At 38.6% G+C, this 22889-nt stretch overlaps 3 protein-coding genes across 10 annotated transcripts in view; 2 read left to right on the top strand and 1 right to left on the bottom strand.

The window, feature by feature from the left end:
• The window catches only part of slc25a47a (solute carrier family 25 member 47a), a 560121-nt gene that overhangs the window by 11711 nt on the left and 525521 nt on the right, over positions 1-22889 (bottom strand). For all 7 annotated transcript variants that reach the window (XM_057822967.1, XM_057822968.1, XM_057822969.1 and 4 more), the window contains one exon: positions 22089-22246. In XM_057822967.1, the coding sequence (XP_057678950.1) occupies positions 22089-22092 (4 nt within the window). In that variant the 5' untranslated portion in view covers positions 22093-22246. The remainder of the gene's footprint in view (positions 1-22088; positions 22247-22889) is intronic.
• On the top strand, positions 195-10951 carry LOC130907649 (mitochondrial basic amino acids transporter-like). 2 transcript variants are annotated; one of them, XM_057822965.1, is made up of 4 exons: positions 195-559; positions 6308-6351; positions 6634-6717; positions 8536-10951. In XM_057822965.1, exons 1-4 carry the CDS (start codon positions 532-534, stop codon positions 9316-9318), a joined length of 939 nt encoding a protein of 312 aa, XP_057678948.1. In that variant the 5' UTR covers positions 195-531; the 3' UTR covers positions 9319-10951. The 2 variants fall into 2 exon arrangements, with proteins under 2 accessions (XP_057678948.1, XP_057678947.1); XM_057822964.1 differs by lacking the exon at positions 195-559 and adding an exon at positions 769-5662.
• LOC130907652 (uncharacterized) lies at positions 14941-18544 on the top strand. The gene is made up of 7 exons (XM_057822974.1): positions 14941-15000; positions 15772-15990; positions 16363-16656; positions 16723-16773; positions 17212-17316; positions 17424-17464; positions 18171-18544. The coding sequence occupies exons 1-7, from the start codon at positions 14946-14948 to the stop codon at positions 18276-18278; spliced, it is 873 nt and encodes a 290-aa protein (XP_057678957.1). The 5' UTR covers positions 14941-14945; the 3' UTR covers positions 18279-18544.

The raw sequence follows: 22889 nt of genomic DNA, 5'->3' as shown, positions 1-22889 counted from the left end.
CATTCCCAGTGTCTAATCCTGATTGGTCAGAAAGCAACCAAACACAAACCTCACCTGACGTAGTCAAACCTTTGCGGCCTCGTTCCTCTTGTTGGCCAATAGTAGGCCAGAAATATGAACTAACGCAGGCGTCGGCTTCGTATTAGGCTTCTGATTGGCCACAAACCCAATAAGCCCCTCCCTTTGCGAGTTTACTTCCTGTGACGCTCGGTGCACCAAGGCAACCTCCTAGAAGCACGGGACAAGAGAAGCTGTCAAGTCAAGTGCGCTTCTGGGAGGACGAATAGGTCACTCGGCAGCCGTAGTAGCCCAAATAAACACACAATTAGAAGCTAGCAGCCTAACGTGACAGACAAGTCATTAGCCAGCTCTTGCTAACGTTACTTCGATTTGTTGATTAGTCAGATTTACGCCCTCACGAGGCGTTTTAGCGTCCAGGAAGTCGATTGACTAGGTGCGAAGAACAGCGAGGGAAGTCTTTTCTGTAGAGTGAGGGGGGGAATTATTAACAGGCGAGCAGGTGACGCGGTGATGGACTTCGTGGCTGGCTGTATCGGCGGTAAGTGCGTCTCGTCTCTACTCTTCCCCCTCCTTCCCAAAGTGATGCAACTCTGCGTTCAGATTACGACTGAAGTGCATTTTCGAAGTTGAACCGCGGGTGGGCACGCTCAGACGCATCCACGCCGGTCCTGAACCATCCTTACCCTCGAGCGTTGTGCAACATATAGATTGAAATCACTGAGCTTCGTATGCACTGGAAGGTATGAGGATGGTTGCGCAATACTGGAAGGTCTCTGAAGTGATTCATGGAATGTAACATGACTGGTGTGGTGTGTGGAAATTCACTCATGGACCATTTCTATCATCGGTCATGTTCAAATATTGATAGTTAGGCATTGTTTACACGTCGGTCGTTGTTTACAAATAGAGCACATCGGTTTTGTGCACGTGTAGCTGATGTTGTGGCTGAATAAATTAAATCGTTACTGAAAACAAAAGGTCTGGATTATTCGGAAAAGGAAGCTGTTGATTAAAAATAATAATTAGAAAAATATTGTCAAGTAGAAAAATTGCAAGACCTCGCACTTTGATGTGCATTTCTTTAGGGTGTGACGATACAAATGTTGATATTTTAGATCAGCCATGTCCAAAGTGCGGCCCGGGGGCCAAATGCCAGCCTTTGTCATTAGATCAATAACGTCTGGCCCGTACACAGACTTAATAAATTGGTCAGCAGTACTGCTACCAGCATATGAAGTAGCTTACACATTAAATGCTGATCCTCATTTACCTACTAAAAGGCAGCAGCCCTTCAAGCGACATTACCCCGTGTGACCCTTGACTTGCAATTTTCTAAAATGGCAACAATCAACAACAACAACAACAAAAAAGTTGACTGCGACGGCCATCGCTTCAAAGATAGGTGGAAATTGAACTATTTCTTCTTTAAAATACGCAACAACTGTGTCTGCCTCATTTGCAAAGAAACAGTCACTGTTTTTTAAAGAATTTAATGTGAGGTGATATTACCAAACAAGACATGCTGACATGTACGACAAGATTACAGGGAAGATACGCAGCGAGAAATTGAAGAAACTTGAAGCTAGTTTAATTTCACAGCAGCAGTATTTCGCAAGATCCAGAGAATCGAAAGAGAACGCCACAAAGGCTAGTTGCGAGATTGTTGAAATCATTAATTAAAAAATAAATAAATAAAGCAAATGTGACACACAGAATGGCTTGCTAAAATTTGCATAAATATATTGTTCTACGTAAAGTACGTCAGCCAAGGTCGGCCCCGCACATTTTTACCACACCAAATCTGGCCCCCTTTGCAAAAAGGTTGGACACCCCTGTTTTAGATAATTACAGTTGCCATTTGAGAAAAATACCCTACTTTAAATGATGGATATTACATCCAAGGAACACAGATTAATCAATAGAGAATGGGGTGTTCATAAAAACTATAGTGTTAAACAAAAATAATAGTTTTCTAAAGAACAAAGTGTTGAAAAGGAAAACAGGGGCATAGCATTAACTTCTAGGCCCTGTATACTCCGAATGTCAGTGGGCCATTCCCAGAGGTGGGTAGAGTAGCGAAAATTTTACTCAAGTAAAAGTAGCGTTACTTCAAATTCAAAATAATATTCATCCAAAAAATATGTACTCTCGTATAAGTAAAACAAGTTATTGGTGAAAAGAATACTCAAGTGATGAGTAACATTGTGAATAATTGCTTACAATGTTTTTTTTTTTGTTTTTTTTGTTTTTTTTAAACAAGGGTATGTGTTTCCCAGCACAAAGTTATCTATATGAACTGTTATTTTTATACAGCACTATACCCTATTACATAAACACATTAAGCCAAAGAATTACAAAAAAAACAAAAAATAATTGACAAGGGGGAAAAAAAGTACATAAATGAAGCATAATTTGTCCAAAGAGCATGAGTGCCCTCTAGTGCAGAAAAAAATTCTTATTGTGAAATCAAAAGGATAATATTTTCGGTTTTATGTGGACAATCGGTGCCAAATAAAAACTGGGAGTTTAAAATCGACGCTTTCGAGTCATGTTCACGGCAGCGCTCTATGTCTACTTATTTTTGTACGATGCTTTAAAGATGCCACTTAATTAAACAGGCCGGAGTCATCATAAACCAGCAAGGTTAAGTAGGATTGGTGTAATAGTCATGCGATTATTGTTGCAACGTCTAATTGGTGAAACTGGTTGAGCCATTGTTGGCATTATCTTTGGCAACAACAACAAAAAAATCTAATATGTAGAATAAAGAGGAAATGTAACGACTAGTGTAGCTCAAAGAAGTGAAGTAAGAATAGCGTTTCTTCTTCACAAATCTACTCAAGTAAAAGTAAAAAGTATGGCTTAGTAAAGCTACTCTTAGAAGTACATTTTTCCTCAAAAAGCTATTCAAATAAATGTAACGGAGTAAATGTAAAGCGTTACTACCTACCTATGGCCATGCCAGTGCATGAGAGGCGTGGCAGCGTGTTTATTTGATATTAAAAAAAAAAAAACAAGCATAAATATGCCTTTTGCACCATTTGTGCACCCTCCAGAATGTCCAATATATTGGAGGGCTGTGATTTAAAGTTAATTATTTCAGTTAATGTTATCAATATACAGACCCTTTCAAACACAAAAAAAGGAAAATATATTTTATTTTTATGAATCCATTTTTCTTTGTTTTTTTTCCCAAAGGGTCTGTATTTGAAATATATCACCAAGCAATGGAAGTACCTTGGGCCCTGGGTAGTTACGTACCACACCCATGTGAAAAGTATAAAGTCTTCTTACGAAGTATAAATTGAAATCAGAATGAAGTACCCATCAGGATCAGTAGGCGCAGGGGGTCTTTTTGAGCAGTCAGAAGGTGTTTTGTTTTGGCTCTGAAGTCAGTTCATAACATCAAAGGTTGATCTTTTGCACCGGTCAATTTTTATTTTTGCTACACATGCAGTTGTGCCAAGCTTCTTTTATTGTAACTATATTTATTTTCTAATGACATCACTGCTTAAATCATAACATTACAATTTTTTTTTTTACTTTGAAAATGCTCTCTTTAATCTCATAACATTCCTTTCTTGTAAATACATTTCATCACTCTTCCAGATTTTTGAAATTCTTGTAATAAGCCATTCATAACACTGCTTCAATGTTGTATGTTTTGTGTGTCTTTTTTACTCATCCAGAATCCCGCTATCAGCCTTCATATATAATGGCTCATTATTAGTTCAGAGACTTTTTTTTTTTTTTTTTAAAAGAATAGTCACCGCAAAGCTGCGGGCCGTCGCGACCGTCATTAAGGTGAATGATTGACATATAGTCAAGGTCACTCCCTCCTTGTGTGACGTTCCGCTCGAAGTGATCGAGAAACAACAACTTAAGCTTGTCAGCTCGTAGCGTGTATTTGAAGTTTACACATACACACATGACAATGACGACACAGATGATAGGACGGGATCCACTCACACCCCTTCGCTGGCCAATGGGAGGTTTTGTCTACGGTACACTGCTGGACCATGTGCTTGTCAACCTTAGCGTGACCCACTTTGCTGTTGTGGCCTTTAATGTGACCTCCAAAATAAAGTCATCTACGAAGTTAACATTTGTTATTTTTAGTCTACAGTAACTCAATGCTGCCTGATAGTACAGTGAAGTACATACGCTGTAGTAGATGAAAAGTAGAAGAATGTTTCTTTCCCGTAGCATTTGAACTGGGAGGATTGGACGCCTTTCACTGTCAAGAGCCAATGACCCAAAACAGGCTTTTAAAATATTTATCGGTGTCTGTGTTAACTCTCCCTAGACTAAAGTGACAAATAAACAAATCAACACTGATGATGTCACATAGGTTCCCTGTCTATTAAAAAGGAACAACCTCCATTTTGTCTTTTTTTTGTGGTCGCCCTTGTGTCTGTGACACACTAGTAGTTAATGAAGCAATAGGTAGTGGCATTTGTGTCACACACATGTTCTTTTCCTAGAGCTCAGCTGATGGCTGCTCTCTTTACAAATGGGTCATGTGATCCAGCAAGTGCTTATGTCAGATTAGCTTTCTGTTGACAAGAGGAGGCCGGAAACCTCCACAACCTTCCGCTTCCTTTTGAATCCGATTATTTTGATTAACAATTTGAAGGTATGCTAGTCGATCGTTGGTTGTGACATCATCACACATAAAAAATATAGACTGTCCTTTAGATGGTATTCTTCCCGACTAAACTCCTGTTTTTGCTTGAAGCTGTATTGCTTTCACGTGACTTTTGTCCCTGGTTTGTCTTTTCACCTCATGCTGTTGACTTGCCTCGAAAGGTGTCTGGGAATAGAATGTGAAGCCATATTTTTATCCAGTGTGAAGGTGCTTGTGTCGTAGGGCAGACTATATATGAGACTCTGATGACTTGGGCTATAACTGACCTAACCTAACCTCAGAATAGGCTCAGGTGACAATAGTCCTGTCGCAACTAAGGAAGACTGCAGGTCAGAAAAAGCAGTCTTTTTTTAAGAGTAGACGAGAGGGAGGTCAGAATTATAATAAAGTTGTATTCCTTTTTTTAACCCTTAGATGCACAAGTTACTGGACCCTACACTCTTCTATAAGTGGGTCTAAAATGATCCATTTTGGAACCAATTTGCTTTGCCATTTTGGTGAAGAATAATCACTTGTGTATTAATTAGTATTATATTTTGGGCCACACAAGAATGATTTCATGCTTGAAATATCTTTAGGATTCAATTAACATTAAAAAAAAAACAACAAAAAACGTAACAGCAATAGACTTTTTCCTTCCTCGTATTTGATCATCAATGATGAAGAACTCGCATGCATCTTTTTGGTGAGACAGCGGTGCTAAGCCCTTGTGGAGGCACTGACCGATTTCTGAGGATATTGTGGCTCTGTGTTCTGCTCTGGGTGGGAGGTAATTCGCTCTAATAAGAGCCCTACCAACTCATTCTAATGGCCATGATTTGGACACTTTCTTCTTCAGAGGACATAAGTGGAATCCTATGAGTCAGATGGATCCTGTTCAGCTGGATCTCCTGGTGAACAACTGCCACCTGGACAATAGTCTGGGTCCTCATCATCAGAAATTTCGGACACTTGAGTCCAACCCCGTCACTGCCTCTCCATCATCCACCATCTGTAGGACTATTTCAGCATTTTTTACCCTACTTACGCATTTTAGGGTTAATTCAACAATTAAAACATGTTTTTTCCCCCCATTAACTCATAGGCTGCTGTTGACAGCGCTAGATGGCCAATCTATTTGAAGTTAAAGGGCTGGCAGCGAAAGAACAAACCGCCCTCCCAGTTCAAATGGATTGGACGTCCATTAGGGAGTAACATATTTAAATTCACATCAGAAGAATGATTGGACGTCTATTAGCAATGTCAGTAAAAGAATTTAAAATTCTTTATAATCATACATTATTTGCAATCTAACAAAAATGATTAAACGGTTACATTTGGTTATTTGTCACCCATGAAAATTCCCAAATTGTGGCAACTTGTCATGTCGAAGAGCTTCATTTACATAAAACTTGTGCTTTGCTGCCATATTCTGGCATCTTAAGGCAATTAAACATTTTTAGACAATTTTCACCATTCGCGACAAAGTTGGGGTAAAGAGTGTTCCTGTCTAAATTTGTTGAGAGTAATGAATTTACTAGATTTTGCTCCTTGCCAACAAGTTTAGTCCAAAAGACAAATGCATTTGACATTTAAACAAAAAGTCACTTTTAAAATTTTTTTTTTTTTTTTTTTTAATGCCTTGTGCTTTGTCCTCAGGTGCTGCTGGAGTTTTAGTTGGTCACCCATTTGACACTGTGAAGGTAGGAAAACCTTAATGCAGATTCATAAACCTATTATATAATATTTTTATTCAAAGAAAACACCTTAAATGTTGTCTTTTCTTATTCAAAAGAGTAATTGAATTGTGTGGACGAAGGAATGCGTTACATCGCTTTTTCTCTTGCTGTCTCATAACACATCACTGTTCAGTACACTATGTCACAGTGTTTACCCACGGCCACAAGGTCTGGCATGCCACCTTATTGCTGCCGGATGTGACAGTCATCACTGTGTACAAAGTGTCTGTTTGTGTGTTATTCCAGGTCAGACTGCAGGTTCAAAATGTTAATAAGCCTATGTACCGTGGCACCATTCACTGCTTCCAATCCATCATACGCCAAGAGTCGGTAGGTATGAACCTAGACGTTATACAAAATTGAGAAATTTGAAAAGTAAGGATTCTATGCGAATAATGAGTCCCAGCCATACATGGGTTGTGTTGTTTGCTGTGTAAACATTGACTGTTTGCTGCTCACACACGCTAATGCCTCACCCCCACCAAGATTAATTTCTACAAAATGTCAATATCATATAATCGTATAATACAACTTTTCTGTCAGATAATGCTCAATTTCTCCCATAAAATGATTGCAATTACAAATGCTTTGGTAGTAATGTCTTCATTTATTTTGCTTGCAATGAAAAAACACAAAAGAGAATGAAAAAAAATTAAATCATTATCATTTTACACAAAACTCCAAAAATGGGCCAGACAAAAGTATTGGCACCCTCAGCCCAATGCTTGGTAGCACAACCTTGAGACAAAATAACTGCAAACAACCGCTTCCAGTATCCATCATTGAGTTTCTTACAATGCACTGCTAGAACTTTAGACCATTCTTCTTTGGCCAACTGCTCCAGCTCTCTGAGATTTGAAGGGTGTCTTCTCCAAACTGCCATTTTCAGATCTCTCCACAGGTGTTCTATGGGATTCAGGTCTGGACTCATTGCTGGCCACTTTAGAAGTCTCCAGTGCTTTCTCTCAAACCATTTTCTAGTGCTTTTTGAAGTGTGTTTTTGGGTCATTGTCCTGCTGGAAGACTCATGACCTCTGAGAGAGACCCAGCTTTCTCACACTGGGCGATACATTATGCTGCAAATTTGTTGGTAGTCTTCAGACTTCATAAAGCTCTGCACACAGTATAGCATTCCAGTGCCAGAGGTAGCAAAGCAACCCCAAACCATCAGGGAACCTCCGCCATGTTTAACTGTGGGGACCTTTTTCTTTTCTATGAAGGCCTCGTTTTTTTCCCTTGTAAACTCTATGTTGATGCCTTTTCCCCAAAAAGCTCTACTTTTGTCTCATCGGACCAGAGAACATGCTTCCAAAACATTTTTGGCTTTCTCAAGCAGGTTTTGACCAACTCCAGCATGGCTTTTGTTATGTCTCTGGGTCAGAAGTGGGGTCTTCCTGGGTATCCTACGATAGAGTCCCTTTTCATTCAGATGCTGACGCGGAGTACGGATTGACACTGTTGTACCCTCGGACTGCAGGAAAGCTTGAACTTGTTTGGCTTTTAGTCGAGGTTCTTTATCCACCAACCGCACAATCTTTCGTTGAAATCTCTCGTCAATTTTTCTTTTCCTTCCACATCTAGGGAGGTTAGCCACAGTGGGCTTTACACGGATTTATGACACTGTGCTCGGTAGACACAGAAACAATCAGGTCTTTGGAGATGTACTTGTTGCCTTGAGATTGCCCATGCTTCCTCAGTTTTGCTTCTCAAATCCTCAGACAGTTCTTGGTCTTATTTCTTTCCTCCATGCTCAATGTGGTACACACAAGGACACAGGAGAGAGGTAGAGTGAACTTTAATCCATTTTAACTGCCTGCAAGTGTGATTTAGTTATTGCCGCCACAGGTAAGTAACAGGTGCTGTTAATCACACAAATTAGAGTAGCATCACATGATTTTTCAAAGGATGCCTTTGTCTTCCCATTTTTTGAGTTTTGTGTAAAATGATAAGGATTTTTTTCCCCTCCCATTCTTTTTTGTGTTTTTTCATTGCAAGTAAAATAATTGAAGATGTTACTACCAAAACATTTGTAATTGCAATCATTTTCTGGGAGAAATTGAGCATTATCTGACAGAATTGCAGGGGTGCCAATACTTCTGGCCAGCAGTGTAAGTAGTATTTAAGTTTCACCCCTGTCACTCTTTCCAGCTGTTTGGATTGTACAAAGGCATCGGTTCCCCCATGATGGGCCTCACCTTCATCAACGCCATCGTATTTGGCGTACAAGGCAATGCCATGCGGAGGCTGGGCCAGGACACGCCCACCAACCAGTTTTTGGCGGGTGCGGCAGCAGGCGCCATACAGTGTGTCATCTGTTGCCCCATGGAGCTGGCCAAGACACGCATGCAGATGCAGGGCACAGGCGAGAAGAAGTCCTCTCGAAAGATGTACAAGAACTCCATCGACTGCCTTGTTCGGATCTACCGCCGCGAGGGTATGTGGGGCATCAACAGGGGCATGGTGACCACCTTGCTCCGTGAGACGCCTGCTTTCGGCTTCTACTTCCTGGTGTACGACGTGCTGACGCGCCAGCTGGGCTGCGAGCCCGAAGACCGCTACATGATCCCTAAGCTGCTGTTCGCTGGCGGAATGGCGGGCATTGCTTCATGGCTTTCTACTTATCCAGTGGATGTGATCAAATCCAGGCTGCAGGCGGACGGTGTCGGCGGCGTCCATCAGTACAGCGGCATCGCCGACTGCGTACGGCAAAGTGTGCGCAAGGAGGGCTACATGGTGTTCACGCGAGGGCTTACTTCCACGCTGTTGCGCGCTTTCCCCGTCAATGCTGCCACTTTCGCCACTGTTACGCTGGTGCTCATGTACGCTCGTGGGCCCGTGCAGGGCGTCGAGGACTGCGAGACAGCGCCCAAGGCCGCCAGCCGCCACTCTCAGGGTCAAGCTCAGGCCCAAACCCAAACCTCTGGCCTATGAGGTTGCCGACACAACTAATTTGGCGCTTAAGTTAGGGAAAGTGCAAACCGCTATCGCTTGGAGCGCTGCTTTGAGTGTGTGTGAAACAGCATAGTACAGGATACTGTATGATTTGTATATGTGTATATTTTGTATGTATATGTTGTCATATGTGCAGTTTAAAACTCAATTTAACAGATTATGGAGGAAAAGTCATTTTGCTGATTGCCTCTTAAATTTAAGCACTTTTTTCATGGCCCAAACATATCTAATGCTGTAAAAAGCAAACAAAAAATTATAAAAAATGTTTCAAAATGTTTGAAAACCTTCAAACGTAGCTGTGATGATTGTGAACTCCGACAAAATAGTTTGCATGTTCTAAATTTAACATTTTTTTGTGTTCCTGATGAATTCCGTTAAATTGCGACTGTTATTTCTGGGTTTGCTAAATCGAGATTTACCTTTACGTGTATATGTTTTGATACATGCTGTCATATTTTAAGTTTGTGTAAACAAATATATCTCCAAAATGCAGCTGTATGATAGTGTTTTTGAAAAAGAAAATTCAACCATGTATAAGAAATATTCTGCTTGAATTTTTTCTTTAGACTGGTTTTAATACGGTTTGATCTTCCTAAGTGGACAAAGCACTTTGTTGTCTCAAAACAAAAAAATGGTTTGTGATCTCAATTGTTGTTGCAGCTATTTCTGTTGATACAATCGTAATATGTGTTATTTGAATGACTTGAGGGAACAAAAGGGCTATTTTTAAAATGCACAACAGCTGTATTATTATGATGTAAGGCTGCATGAAACTGAAGAGCGAAGGGACCAATGACAGGATGTTGTTGAAAAGACGGCTGAAGTATGTCGGAACTGGAATGTTTTCAACATTTTACTTTGCTGTGTGCTTGCGAAATTGGTCGATCTGATGAATGTACTGTATTCATGCTCCAGCACTGGATGGTGCTGTATTCTATTCTTGTCAATTTGACCTGTTTTTGAAAATGTCAAGATCAATCCTCTCTCGTCCGCTGCTTTTAAATCCCAAATGCTGGGTTTGTCAACATAAAAAGTTGAGCTATGCAATCAGCTGAGAATCAAATATCTATATTTTTTAATTTATGCTGTCAGAGAATGGGCCAAACCATTCCAGATGCAGTCAAAGACATATTTTCTCAGCATTGTTACTGAGACGCTTGAAAATGTACGAGGTTAGAGCTGCACACAGAAGAGAAAAATGAGTTTATTTTTTTAAAGATTATTTTTCCAAAGGTTTCAAAGAAGTTTTGAGAAGAAAACCTTGGTAAAACTTCCCGAAAGTTAATTTTGGGGAGAATACAGCTGCACTTCAAATTATAATTTTGCTTCATAATAATATTAAAAGTACAACTTTATGATTTACTCCAAAAGAATGCGTTATATTACAATCGTTTTTTTCTTAGTGAAGCTCTAGCACTCCATGGTAAATATTTTCTAAGGCGGCTAAATAATCGTAATGTCTCGAGTGTACAGTTTCAGTGATATTTCATCAAATGGTTGTGAGATTTTAATTTATACAGACGTTATATTCATATACTGTATACATTTTTTTTTTTTTTTGGTGCTGTTTTTGGAAAGATCTGTGCAATGGTTAATAAATATGATTGATATATTTGTTTTGTTTTGTTTGTAAAGACCATAAAATCCTCTTCTACAGTGGCTTTGCATCTCAATTTTCTCGTGGAAAAAGTTGCAACAAGAATAGCAGAATATATGCACACAATAGACTTTTACATTTTTAAGGGAATAATCAAAATTAATTGAAAGTTATCAGATGAGATTTTATGAAAAATCTTAAAGTAGCTGTGTTACACGAAGTCAATGCTAATATTAACTCACTGACTGCCATTGACGGTGATAGACCAATATTGTCTCCGAAATGATGACACAAGCAAGGCTACATGCAATCTTGTGTTCAACACATTTCAGAATCGATTGCACTTTATACACAAACCACTGGGTGGAGCCAGCAAACAAAAGCTAAGCCATCATCAGGTCGCTTTGGTTTCCTTGGGATGGAAGACAAATATGGGGACATTTTTGATTTATTGATTCATTGTTGTTGAGAAGGAGGCGTTTATCTATTTCTGTTTTTAGGGGGAGGTGTTAATCTTCCACTTTACCTTAAATGTTGAAGTTTGCTGTATTCATACCTGTCAACCCGAGGGCGTTGGCAATCTTACAAATAGCGACGTATGACCTTACAAATTGGTGACTTAATCTTAAAACGTTTTGTATAGCGTGCAATATGAAACAAACAAACAAAAAACCTCAATTTTTAAAATAATATGAATTTACTGGTAATACTGTCACATATAACCTGGTGCAATCAAAGACCAATCAATATCTTCAGCTACATCATGATTACTAAAATTTCACAGTAACTTTTGTTATAATTGTATGTAGCACTTTTGGCAATTTCTATCATGTCTTTTGATGACTGCACTTCATGGCACTTCAGCTTGCAATTCAGTGTGACTTGAAGGTAGTTCGTTAGTGTGTGTGTGTGTGTGTGTGGGGGGGGGGGGGGGGGGGGGTTCTGCCAAAATGTGCTACACCGGCAAAATGTTCTACAAGAGGCAAATTTGACACCCAAAGTACTATCGTACACTTTCAGCTTGTTTTGTTTAGATGCATACAGGCAGAACATCATAAAAAGGCCTTAAGAAAAAACTTAAACGTTGTAATATCAAATACAGATGGTTTAAATATGCTACATGACTAATGTGGTCAACAGATCAACAATGTGCTTTAAAGCTACCACAAGAAAATACAATGCTTGAAAGTATGAGAGTGAAACACATGCAAAAAGTACTTTGAGGCAATGAAAAGGTAAAAAAAGACAATTTGAAAAAACAAATAGTAAGTACTCGCCGCTTTTAACCAATGAGCGATTGTGTTGGACGTCTCACCGCGTAGAAGAAATTGCTGTAACCCGGTAGTATTCGTCGAGTGACAGTGACAATCTATGTCATCACCCCGAGCGTCCATTGTGCGCTTAAAATATGGCGCCCTCCATAGGTCAAAACATGTACTAAATATTACAGATTTTGAAAGCAATGGCAATATTTTATGTGTTACGAAAAACATTTTAGTAAAAGAGAACAATTGTGGCTTATTAAAGTTCGAGGGTTCCCTTTAAAACGCATCAATTTGCCTGAATTAAAAAAGTGGGGGCAACTGCAAAAAATACACTTAAGGTATGCACATTTTTTGACCATTTGATAATGAAAAATAAAATGTAATAAAATCAATAAATAATAAATTCAAATTGATTAGCAACATGCTAAACAATTTGACCGAGAAAACAAAAATTAATAGAACAAAAACGATAGGGACAGTTTTTATTTTTTGCTGCAGGAATCATCAGCTCCTTTGCTATGGTGTGTGGTTATTTTGCACTGAGCAACTTGGTATGCCACCTTGTATGATGCTAACAGTGCTCGATTAATTACTGATGTAACACTGACAAAGCAGGAAAATTGTTGGCAATATTCGGCATGTTTTCGCTGAAAAAAAATCAAGCGGCTTATCAATGTGATTGGGGTCTAATGTCGAAAAGTGACGTCTTCATTGATTTGGCTTCCTGCAGTCTGCTCCAAACATTTTTAGACACAGTAAACAGACTGGTCTTTCCTCGTCTCCCACTATATCAAAAGTCAAAGCAAAAAGCCAAACACTACATACAGTGGGGCAAATAAGTATTTAGTCAACCACTAATTCCGCAAGTTCTCCCACTTGAAAATATTAGAAAGGCCTGTAATTGTCAACATGGGTAAACCTCAACCATGAGAGATGGAATGTGAAAAAGAAAAAACTGAAAATCACATTGTTTGATTTTTAAAGAATTTATTCGCAAATCATGGTGGAAAATAAGTATTTGGTCAATACCAAAAGCTCATCTCAATACTTTGTTATGTACCCTTTGTTGGCAATAACGGAGGCCTAACGTTTTCTGTAACTCTTCACAAGCTTTTCACACACTGTTGCTGGTATTTTGGCCCATTCCTCCATGCAGATCTCCTCTAGAGATGTTTTGGGGCTGTTGTTGGGCAACACGGACTTTCAACTCCCTCCACGGATTTTCTATGGGGTTGAGATCTGGAGACTGGCGAGGCCACTCCAGGACCTTGAAATGCTTCTTACGAAGCCACTCCTTTGTTGCCCTGACTGTGTGTTTGGGATCAATGTCATGCTGAAAGACCCAGCCACGTCTCAGCTTCAATGCCCTTGCTGATGGAAGGAGATTTTCACTCAAAATCTCTCGATACATGGCCCCATTCATTCTTCCTTTACACAGATTAGTCATCCTGGTCCCTTTGCAGAAAAACAGCACCAAAGCATGACTTTTCCACCCACATGCTTCACAGTGGGTATGGTGTTCTTCGGATGCAATACAGTATTCTTTCTCCTCCAAATACGAGAACCTGTGTTTCTACCAAAAAGTTCTATTTTGGTTTCATCTGACCATAACCCATTCCTCTTCTGGATCATCTAAATGCTCTCTAGCGAACCGCAGACGGGCCTGGGCGTGTACTTTCTTCAGCAGGGGGACACGTCTGGCAGTGCAGGATTTGAGTCCCTGGCGGCGCATTGTGTTATTGATAGTAGCTTTGGTTACTGTGGTCCCAGCTCTCTGTTAGTCATTCACTAGGTCCCCACATGTGGTTCCGGGATTTTTGCTCACTGTTCTTATCATTTTGACGCCACGGGGTGAGATCTTGCATGGAGCCCAAGATCGAGGGAGATTATCAGTGGTCTTGTATGTCTTCCATTTTCTAATAATTGCTCCCACAGTTGATTTCTTTACACCAAGTGTTTTACCCATTGCAGATTCAGTCTTCCCAGCCTGGTGCAGGTCTACAATTTTGTCTTAGGTGTCCTTCGACAGCTCTTTGGTCTCGGCCATAGAGGAGTTTGGACTGTGACTGACTGAAGTTGTGGACAGGTGTCTTTTATACCGATAATGAGTTAAAACAGGTGCCATTAATACAGGTAACGAGTGGAGCCTCGTTAGAAGAAGTTAGACCTCTTTGACAGCTAGAAATCTTGCTTGTTTGTAGGTGACCAAATACTTATTTTCCACTCTAATTTGGAAATAAATTCTTTAAAAATCAAACAATGTGATTTTCTGTTTTTTTCCCACATTCTGTCTCTCATGGTTGAGGTTTACCCATGTTGACAATTACAGGCCTCTCTAATCTTTTCAAGTAGGAGACCTTGCACAATTGGTGGTTGACTAAATACTTATTTGCCCCACTGTACATTTCGTCATATTTTCTCTTCATACCTCCAGAGTGTAGTGCTCTTTGCTGTGCGCTCATTTGGTTCAAAATACTGCATGCACTCTGAAAATGAAAGCGCCACTGCCACCCACTGAGTGGATGTACAATTACACTGTATTCTAGTGCGCCAAAAAAGTATGTTCCCCGAGGTCACATGCGCCACCCCCGGCATCGCTCTGCGCCCCCCAGGTGGGAGGAGGGGGGCAAGCCCCACTATTTGTGAAGTACAGAATTAGAGGATATTGCATGCAACCACAGGAAGTGTGGGAGAATGACTAGGCTGAGCATTTTGACGGTGAAAACACTTTCCACACACTCAGGATGCTCAAGCATTCCGCCACAGGGTTGCTGCTCGTGATTCCTCTCCTCATTGCAGGTAAGAAGATCACGGTCAATGTCAAACAGTCAAATATGTTTTTATTAAAACTAATATATATATATATATATATATATATATATATATATATATATATATATATATATATACATACATATACATATAGGGTTAGTCACTTTTTTTTTTTTTTAGATAATTTAAGCTGTACATTATTTTCTCTAACACCAAAATAAGAAATTTTTGGAGGGAAAAAAAAAATCTTGTAAGAATACTTATATGACCTTAATTTTTGGGAGTCATTCTTTTTCCAAAGATAAATATATTCCTGGTTAATGTTTTACAACAAATTTGTAATCTTATTCAAGTTTTTTTTTTTTAAATCATGTTTTTAATGGTATAAATTTGTAATTTCTTAAATTTGTTTTTTCTAAAAATAAATAAATACATAATGCTGTATTGTTAGAAAATAGCAAGCATTGTTGAGTTTTTTTTAGTTGAACACGTTTTTTTTAATTCCACGTTTAAATAAATATTGTATTCTTTTTTCCACGCCCCCCCATAACTTTAAAAAAATGGGGACTTCTTTTTAATAAAAAAAAAAAAAAAAAACTGATATTATTCTGTTGTTGAAATCAGGTTTATATTAAATAATACATTTTGAGAAACGAAAAAAAAGCACGTTTGTAAGGGAAATATAGTCTGATAATTTGAGGGAAAAAAAAACATTATTTTTTTTTAAATTAACTTTTTGTATCAAAAAGTGTCAGGTGTCATTTACCCTGTTGTCCACAATAAATCTTTCCCTTGCAGACGTCAGCGGTGACAGGATCCGACTTATGTTTCAATGCGCCAATTCAGTTTGCTATAACATTTGGACATTCGAGCCAAAAAGAGACATTGTAATATTTACTCAAGAACAAAGTAAAAACGCTGACTACCGACAATGCACGACGTACGTCCGGACGGAAGACAACCGTGGACTTCAATATTGCAAAATGCAAACAGAGGATGCCTTCACACGTCAAGACGGTAAATATTAGCGACACTTCCGGGACACTGGAAGCATATCAAAACGGGAATGTTCGTTTTAACCTTCTGGGAAAAAAGCCAAAAAGAAAAATTACTGGACCATTCTCTTCTTTTTTTCCTTCTAAAGGGTTTTACTTACTCACGTAACCTCAAAGGTAATTAGGCATGAAAATAGTTGCCATAAGAAAAAAATGTCACTCAAACAAACAAAAAAATTCTTTTATTTTTCTCTCTCTTTTTTTTTTTTTTTGCCAAAAATTGAACAACTATGTTGTCATCTATGACTGTCAATGGCAGTCAGTGAGTTATGAGAAAAAAAGTTCTCATCAAGTAATGGAAAGTTGGAAACATCTTGTATTTTTGTTCTTTTAGGTGTTCCTGAGAGGAAAGTCGCGCCAGGCAACACTGTTAGTTTTCGGTGCGTCCTTCTGTCCTCCTTGATGAGGAACAGCTGCTCCCGACGCAGTTTAGAGGTCCGCTTGACTTGGTTGGACCTGTTCGACCAGCAAGTCCGGGACAACTCGAGTCATCTCGTTCAACAAACGTCCGCATGCGACGCTACCTTATCCGTCACCTTGGAAGCTCCCGGAATCAAAGCGTTCAAATGCCAAGCTAGTGATGGGACTCTCGTACAGAATTCGGCGGTGATGCGAGTCCAAGTACCAGGTATGGACCAGCTAATTATTGACCTATAAATATATTACAACTAATATTACCATTTAAACATTTTAGCTGTCAAAGGGAAAGGGAGAGGAGGCTTTGATTCGGGAGTCGAACCTCAGGGTATAGTATTAAGTCAGCTTATTTTAAAACAATATACTGTATATAGTGGTATTTTAAGATACGAAATTAATTAGTTGCGGAGTAGCTTTTTCGTATCATGATTTTTTTTCATACAGTATAATGAATCACGTCTGCATGTAAATCTAATTCATGCTGAAACAAAATACTCGCCCTATGCTGTACTGGCGGGATACCAACATCAGGCCAAAAGGGGAGCAGGATCATGGAACTGAGCATGATGGGAACGATTCTGACCAATAGGGCACCAGGACCTGATTCCAAAATTGTCTGTCGTTTCTTTTGTATACTGTACAATAATATGAAGCGAAAGAATCTTTTCGTAAAAATGAATTTTTGGTGTATTGACGCTTCTGTATCTTAAGGTACCACTGTATAACATTCAAAATGTAGGACCGAAAAGTAAAGTCCTTTTTTCAGATGACAACCGTTACCCTGGTAGCGTGGTGGCAGCGGTGTTGGTGTGCACTGTATTGACTGCCTTGGCCACCATTTTTGTTGTAATGAAGCGACGCAAGGCAGCCAGTAAGTAGTCATTGGAAAAATGTGTAACAACCGCTATAACACATCAACATATCCGGTATATATTAGTTTTTTTTTTTTGTTTGACATTATTTAACTGCTCATTTCAGACCAGGTCAAAGCCTCTCGTCCCATTGCCACAAACGATGAAGTAAGTGAGCCCTGATTTTAAACACCCTTTCATACATGAATTATGAAGTTTTTTTCACTTCTTTATTGTTTTTATTACATATTTTACAGCCCCCATTTGACATCCAATTGGAGTATTAGTTTTTCCTACATGCATTTTGTGATGGACAATAAAAAGATATACTTAAATAATTGTGAATGAAATGAATAAACAATTGAAGGATCCATTTTGGAGGGAAAAATATATTATTTAAATAAGAATGAATAAAAAAGAATGTTAAAAAAACAAGTTAAAAGAATCAGTAATACAAACTTTATTCTGAATAAAATGAAATTAATTTTAAAAAAATTTAAACTTAAAATTAAATTACAACAAAATGTAATAAATTGAAGGAAAAAAAGACGAAGAATGGAGACATAAATTCAAATAAATTTGGCCGTGTGTATTTTGCTCTGGGAATTATAATTATACAACTCAGGATGCCATTGACGGCCATAGACATCCAATCCATTTTAACTGTTGTAATGGATTAGACGTGTATTGCCGTTAATAGGTGTTTTCAAAAATCAATTATCCTCTTTTACGACTACCAAAACACATACTCTATGACCCGAGCTAGCAGTGAATGAGTTAAGATAATGATAACTTTTGAATAGATGTCCACTGTAGTGACCACTGTCCCTGAAAGGGTAAACGTGAGAGCTTACTAAGTTTTATGTCCCCTCAGGTTGCCGACGATGTTGTATACGCGGATGTCGTACATTCCGTGGGTCCTGAAAGAGTTTCATTCTGTCATGGAGAAGACACAGAATATGCAAGCATTCGATATGACTAAGCCTTCACGTATATTATTTTGGAATTAAGTTATGTTTTGCATGTATTGATATTAGCATGTGTCAACTGAGCTGGGTATATGTGTGTACAGTATTTGAATAGTCTACCTCAATAAATACCACTTCCTCTTATTTTGTTATGTGACAATTTAAGAGTGACTTCCTCATTGCATGTTTGTCTGCTTGAGTGAGTGATGTTAGTATAAACGTCCTCGAGGACTACGGTACTGTTGGTCAACTTTCACATTTCTAGGTTCATTTTATGAAGTGATTAGTTGATAATAATGTCAAGTATGGTAACTTTGCTCAATAAATGTTCACTGACTTGGCTCAAAAATGACTTTTTACACACATATATCACACCTCCACCAGTAGGTTTACCTCTGACACTTTCATCACACTTCCACTGCCAAGGTTTATTGTCTTTTTTTTTTGTTTTTTTTGTTTTGTTTAAATATTATCATATATTAACACACAAAACTGACTTGGTTTGGTTGTTTTTTTGTCTTGGAAGAATTGTAGTATAAGAAATACAAAGACAAATATTACTAGAGTTGTCCGATATTACCGTGTACGCAACCGATAGTATCAACCGATAAAAGCATTTTGAAATGATATAGGATAATAACGACATTGGTTTTTCATTATAGGTTTTAGGCCAAAGTGCAAGTTGCCTTCAACGTGAATGTAGAAGCCTTCTGCCGTTGTAGAAGGGCTGGTCACAGCTTAGCAGTTATACTTTTTGACTAGGGTTGTTCCGATCATGTTTTTTAGCTCCCGATCCGATCCCGATCGTTTTAGTTTGAGTATCTGCCGATCCCGATATTTCCCGATCCGATTGCTTTTTTTTGCTCCCAATTCAATTCCAATCATTCCCGATAATTTTTCACGATCATATACATTTTGGCAATGCATTAAGAAAAAAATGAATAAAACTCGGACGAATATATACATTCAACATACAGTACATAAGTACTGTATTTGTTTATTATGACAATAAATCCTCAAGATGGCATTTACATTATTAACATTCTTTCTGTGAGAGGGATCCACGGATAGAAAGACTTGTGACTGTATATTGTGACTAAATATTGCCATCTAATGTATTTGTTGAGCTTTCAGTAAATGATACTGCAGCCATGCCCCAATGCATGATGGGAAGTGGAACCAAGATGGGAAGAAAACCATGACTGTGCGTCGTGCTACCAATGGATATATCTTCTCTGCTTTGGGAAATAACTTAAGGTGTTAAGACAAAGATCAATTGCCACCTTGCTTCCCCACATTGCTTCCCATGATATTTTAAATCATAGGGAGAGGGACTGCAAGGTTTAGCCAATTGAAGAAAGGCTCCAAAGGCTGCCAAAATTCACTCTACCCATGTTGCGCTGCCTTTTATCTCTCTATTTAGATAAAACGGCGTCTTTACAGATTGAGCGCGACAATGAGTGAGAGGGTCGTGCAGCGCATATATTAATAGTGTTAAATATTTTCACATGACACATTTGATAATAAAATAATTGCCACCGTTATCGGGATATTTTAGATAACCCTACCATAAGCCTAAATTAAAGACTAACATCTTACGTCTGTAACGTTAAATACATTTAGAAAACTATTTAATTAAAATATATATACAGTATATTAAAAAACGACATGGCCGATATTTTTTTGCCGATTCCGATACTTTGAAATTGACATGATCGGACCCGATCGATCAGGACATCTCTATTTTTTACCATTAGATGTCTCGAAACTAAGATGCTTGGATTTTATTATGTGAGCAGACCATTTGCATTGATGAGGCAAACATGAACCCCTTCAGACTGAAGCATGCTGCTGAAGGATATGACACGTTCACGTCTCTAAACCAATAAATACACTGAATCTAGTTGCTGTTGCCACTTCTGGGAGATGACGGGATGACACTTTACTCATCAAATCATGAGGTTTGGCACGCCCTCTTTGCTATTTTTGGTTCCTTGAAAATGGCTGACCAAACGCAACCTTAAAAGCAAGAACGTAAAGTGCTTATTTATCATCAAAAACACATTAACATTAAAAATAACCAATACAAGCATGAAATATCCCCGACCAAAAAATGCTTTGTTTTACTGTCATTTTGTTCTAGTGTCTGAGCAGAGTAAAAATCCTCACAGATTTTTCTGTCCAGCAGAAAAAAAATGCAGATCTGAAGGGGTTAAATGAACAGTAAATGTTTGAAAAATAATAAGTCAACGACTGCATATATCGGTATCAGTTTGATGTCGGCATCGGATGTTTGGAGTTGGACAATATCGGGATATTGATTAAAAAGTCATGATCGGACAACTCTATCACTTACTTGGGGGAAATACAATAGTATTAGTAGTAGTAATAGTAATAGTAGTAAAAAGTACAGTTCATTAAATCCCATTTATTTAAAACTTGTAAAATTATAAGTTTGCCTTGACAGTAATTACACTTTCCAATTAATTAAATTAAGTTTATGACTACCGGTAATCATATTGTTGATTTAAATCTGTTAATATGGAAATTTCCTCAGAACGCTTTGCACTTTTTAAATAATAATGTAAGCAAGCAATCCCAAAAAATCTAATATTTGGGTAAAATGCTTAATAATCTGATTCCGCAGATTCAACTTTAATTATGTTTTCACTGATCGCATCAAAACTAAAATATGACAGGTTTTATAAATTGCTTTCCTTGTACAATTCCAAGATATATATTGTCACGTTTAATAATAATAATAAAAAAAAGCATATTTATTAAAAATATCACCAACACATTGTTATTATTATCTTTAACTTACTGTAAATCTGCATTCATACACACACATGCACAGTCACCTGCACACTATGACACACACTTCAACACACTGACTCAGCAGGCGAGAGACTGCCGGAGCCGGTCCTTGCGTTGTCCTATTTGCATTTTAAATGCTTTTAATTAGCCCACTCCTGTGTTGTCCACAGTGCATCCCCACACCTAGAAAGGTGTGTGTGTGTGTATGTATGAATGTGTGTGTGACACACAGAGAGCGAGTGAGGGGGTTGACCGACAAGAGTACACAAAATTTTTTAAGGAAGATAAAATGTAGAATATTAGGACAACTTAGCTACAAGCAGACCTCTGCCAAAGCCTGGGCTCTTATAGTTTCACCAGCACTTTGGTCACCTCTTGTACGTTGTGGAAATCATGCAAATAAAGCTGGAACATATTCATAGCATTTCTATTTATTTCAAAAGAGACAAAATATGTCAGATCAGAGAGGTTTAATGTATGAGCGTGGCCACTGAATCATATGAACTTCTACCTCAATCAGCTCACAATACGTATATAAACTCTCAGTAGACAAGGACTCAAATCGGGTAATGAAACCTTTCACTACCATTGATGGGATAAACGTCTAATCCATTCTGATTGAAAGGTGATCATTCACTGCCAGTCCCTCCCAGTTCAAATGGACTGGACTTTTATTGTCGTCAACGGCACCATTGAGTTCATTTATATCATTACATTCATTTGGCTTCAGCTGAAAAGCTGGTATCTAAACGCAAATCTTACTTGGTAAAAAAAAAATCAAACGGAAAGAACATGTTCCACCTCCAAATGATGAACATTTTGTGCTGTACGTGCTTATCTTTCACAACAATTTCCCCATCCTAATTTCAAAACCTCGTGCTAAAGCCGCGCAGAAACACTTACCGCTGCTTTCGACACACTCTGCTGGTATGGAAGATCTTATATGCATGATTTGCACAACTTACTGTAAACTTTAAGCATATAGGCATATAGGTGTGTTAGCTTACACATTCAGCTGATAAGGTCAAAGCCGTGAAGCCAGTCCGAGCAAGGCACCAGCTTGTCTGATGGGTCAGCGGGGGCCAAATGCCGCTGTTCCCCACTGAGTGTGCTTGCGTGAGTTGGGGGTTGTGCGTGGAACAAAAGGGCCTTGATGACCGAAATCCTGCAAAAGACAGAAGAGAGGTGTTAAAAAAGCAGAGGACAAGCTCCACGCCCAGTCTGAACACTTTACGCTCCAATCAACAAACATGACTCACACTCGACTGTGTGCATGCAGTAGAAAGAAGACCACTGCCAAGGCCTGAACAATTCGGATTTGGATGAGCAGTAAATAAACTTGATGAACCTACATAATTATTTTTATGTCAAAGACAAATGCAGGCATGTAGATGGTTTCTGTTGAAATGAAGATCAAAATGTAGAGTGCAATTTTTTTTTCAAGAGTTCAGTGCCGCTTCATCTTGCAAGTTTTCAAGATACAACCCATAAGCCCACCTGCAAGCAAAGATTTGATACAAGCACTATACAGTGGTAGGGAACTCAACTAATCATACAACAAGCAGCAGTTTAGCAGCTAGTGAGTATTTTTTCAAGGGCGTAACTTTGGTCTCACCATTGGTAGGGATAATAAACTGCATGTACACGTTTTGCTGTGGCCGGGAAATTAATAAAACCAACCAGATTGGATGAAAGGGGGCAGGGTAATTTTGGCACTCCTGTGATGCCATATAATTTTCCACGAATATGTACCTAATTAATTATTAGGCTGATAATGCAAAATAAATCTACTTTCATGTGTATTGGTT

This window comes from Corythoichthys intestinalis, chromosome 19, assembly GCF_030265065.1.
Source record: "Corythoichthys intestinalis isolate RoL2023-P3 chromosome 19, ASM3026506v1, whole genome shotgun sequence".
Lineage (NCBI taxonomy): Eukaryota > Metazoa > Chordata > Actinopteri > Syngnathiformes > Syngnathidae > Corythoichthys > Corythoichthys intestinalis.
The sequence above is the reverse complement of the archived record's forward strand: the minus strand, read 5'-3'. Positions and strand labels throughout refer to the sequence as shown.

Bases quoted from the DNA above. Each gene is read 5' to 3' on its own strand.
- LOC130907649 (XM_057822964.1), top strand. From the start codon at position 5,527: ATGAGTCAGATGGATCCTGTTCAGCTGGATCTCCTGGTGAACAACTGC. The intron at 5,663-6,307 runs GTAGGACTATTT...CTTTGTCCTCAG, and splicing joins CTCTCCATCATCCACCATCT to GTGCTGCTGGAGTTTTAGTT. The intron at 6,718-8,535 runs GTAGGTATGAAC...CACTCTTTCCAG, and splicing joins CCATCATACGCCAAGAGTCG to CTGTTTGGATTGTACAAAGG.
- LOC130907652 (XM_057822974.1), top strand. From the start codon at position 14,946: ATGCTCAAGCATTCCGCCACAGGGTTGCTGCTCGTGATTCCTCTCCTC. The intron at 15,001-15,771 runs GTAAGAAGATCA...TTTCCCTTGCAG, and splicing joins GATTCCTCTCCTCATTGCAG to ACGTCAGCGGTGACAGGATC. The intron at 17,465-18,170 runs GTAAGTGAGCCC...ATGTCCCCTCAG, and splicing joins CCATTGCCACAAACGATGAA to GTTGCCGACGATGTTGTATA.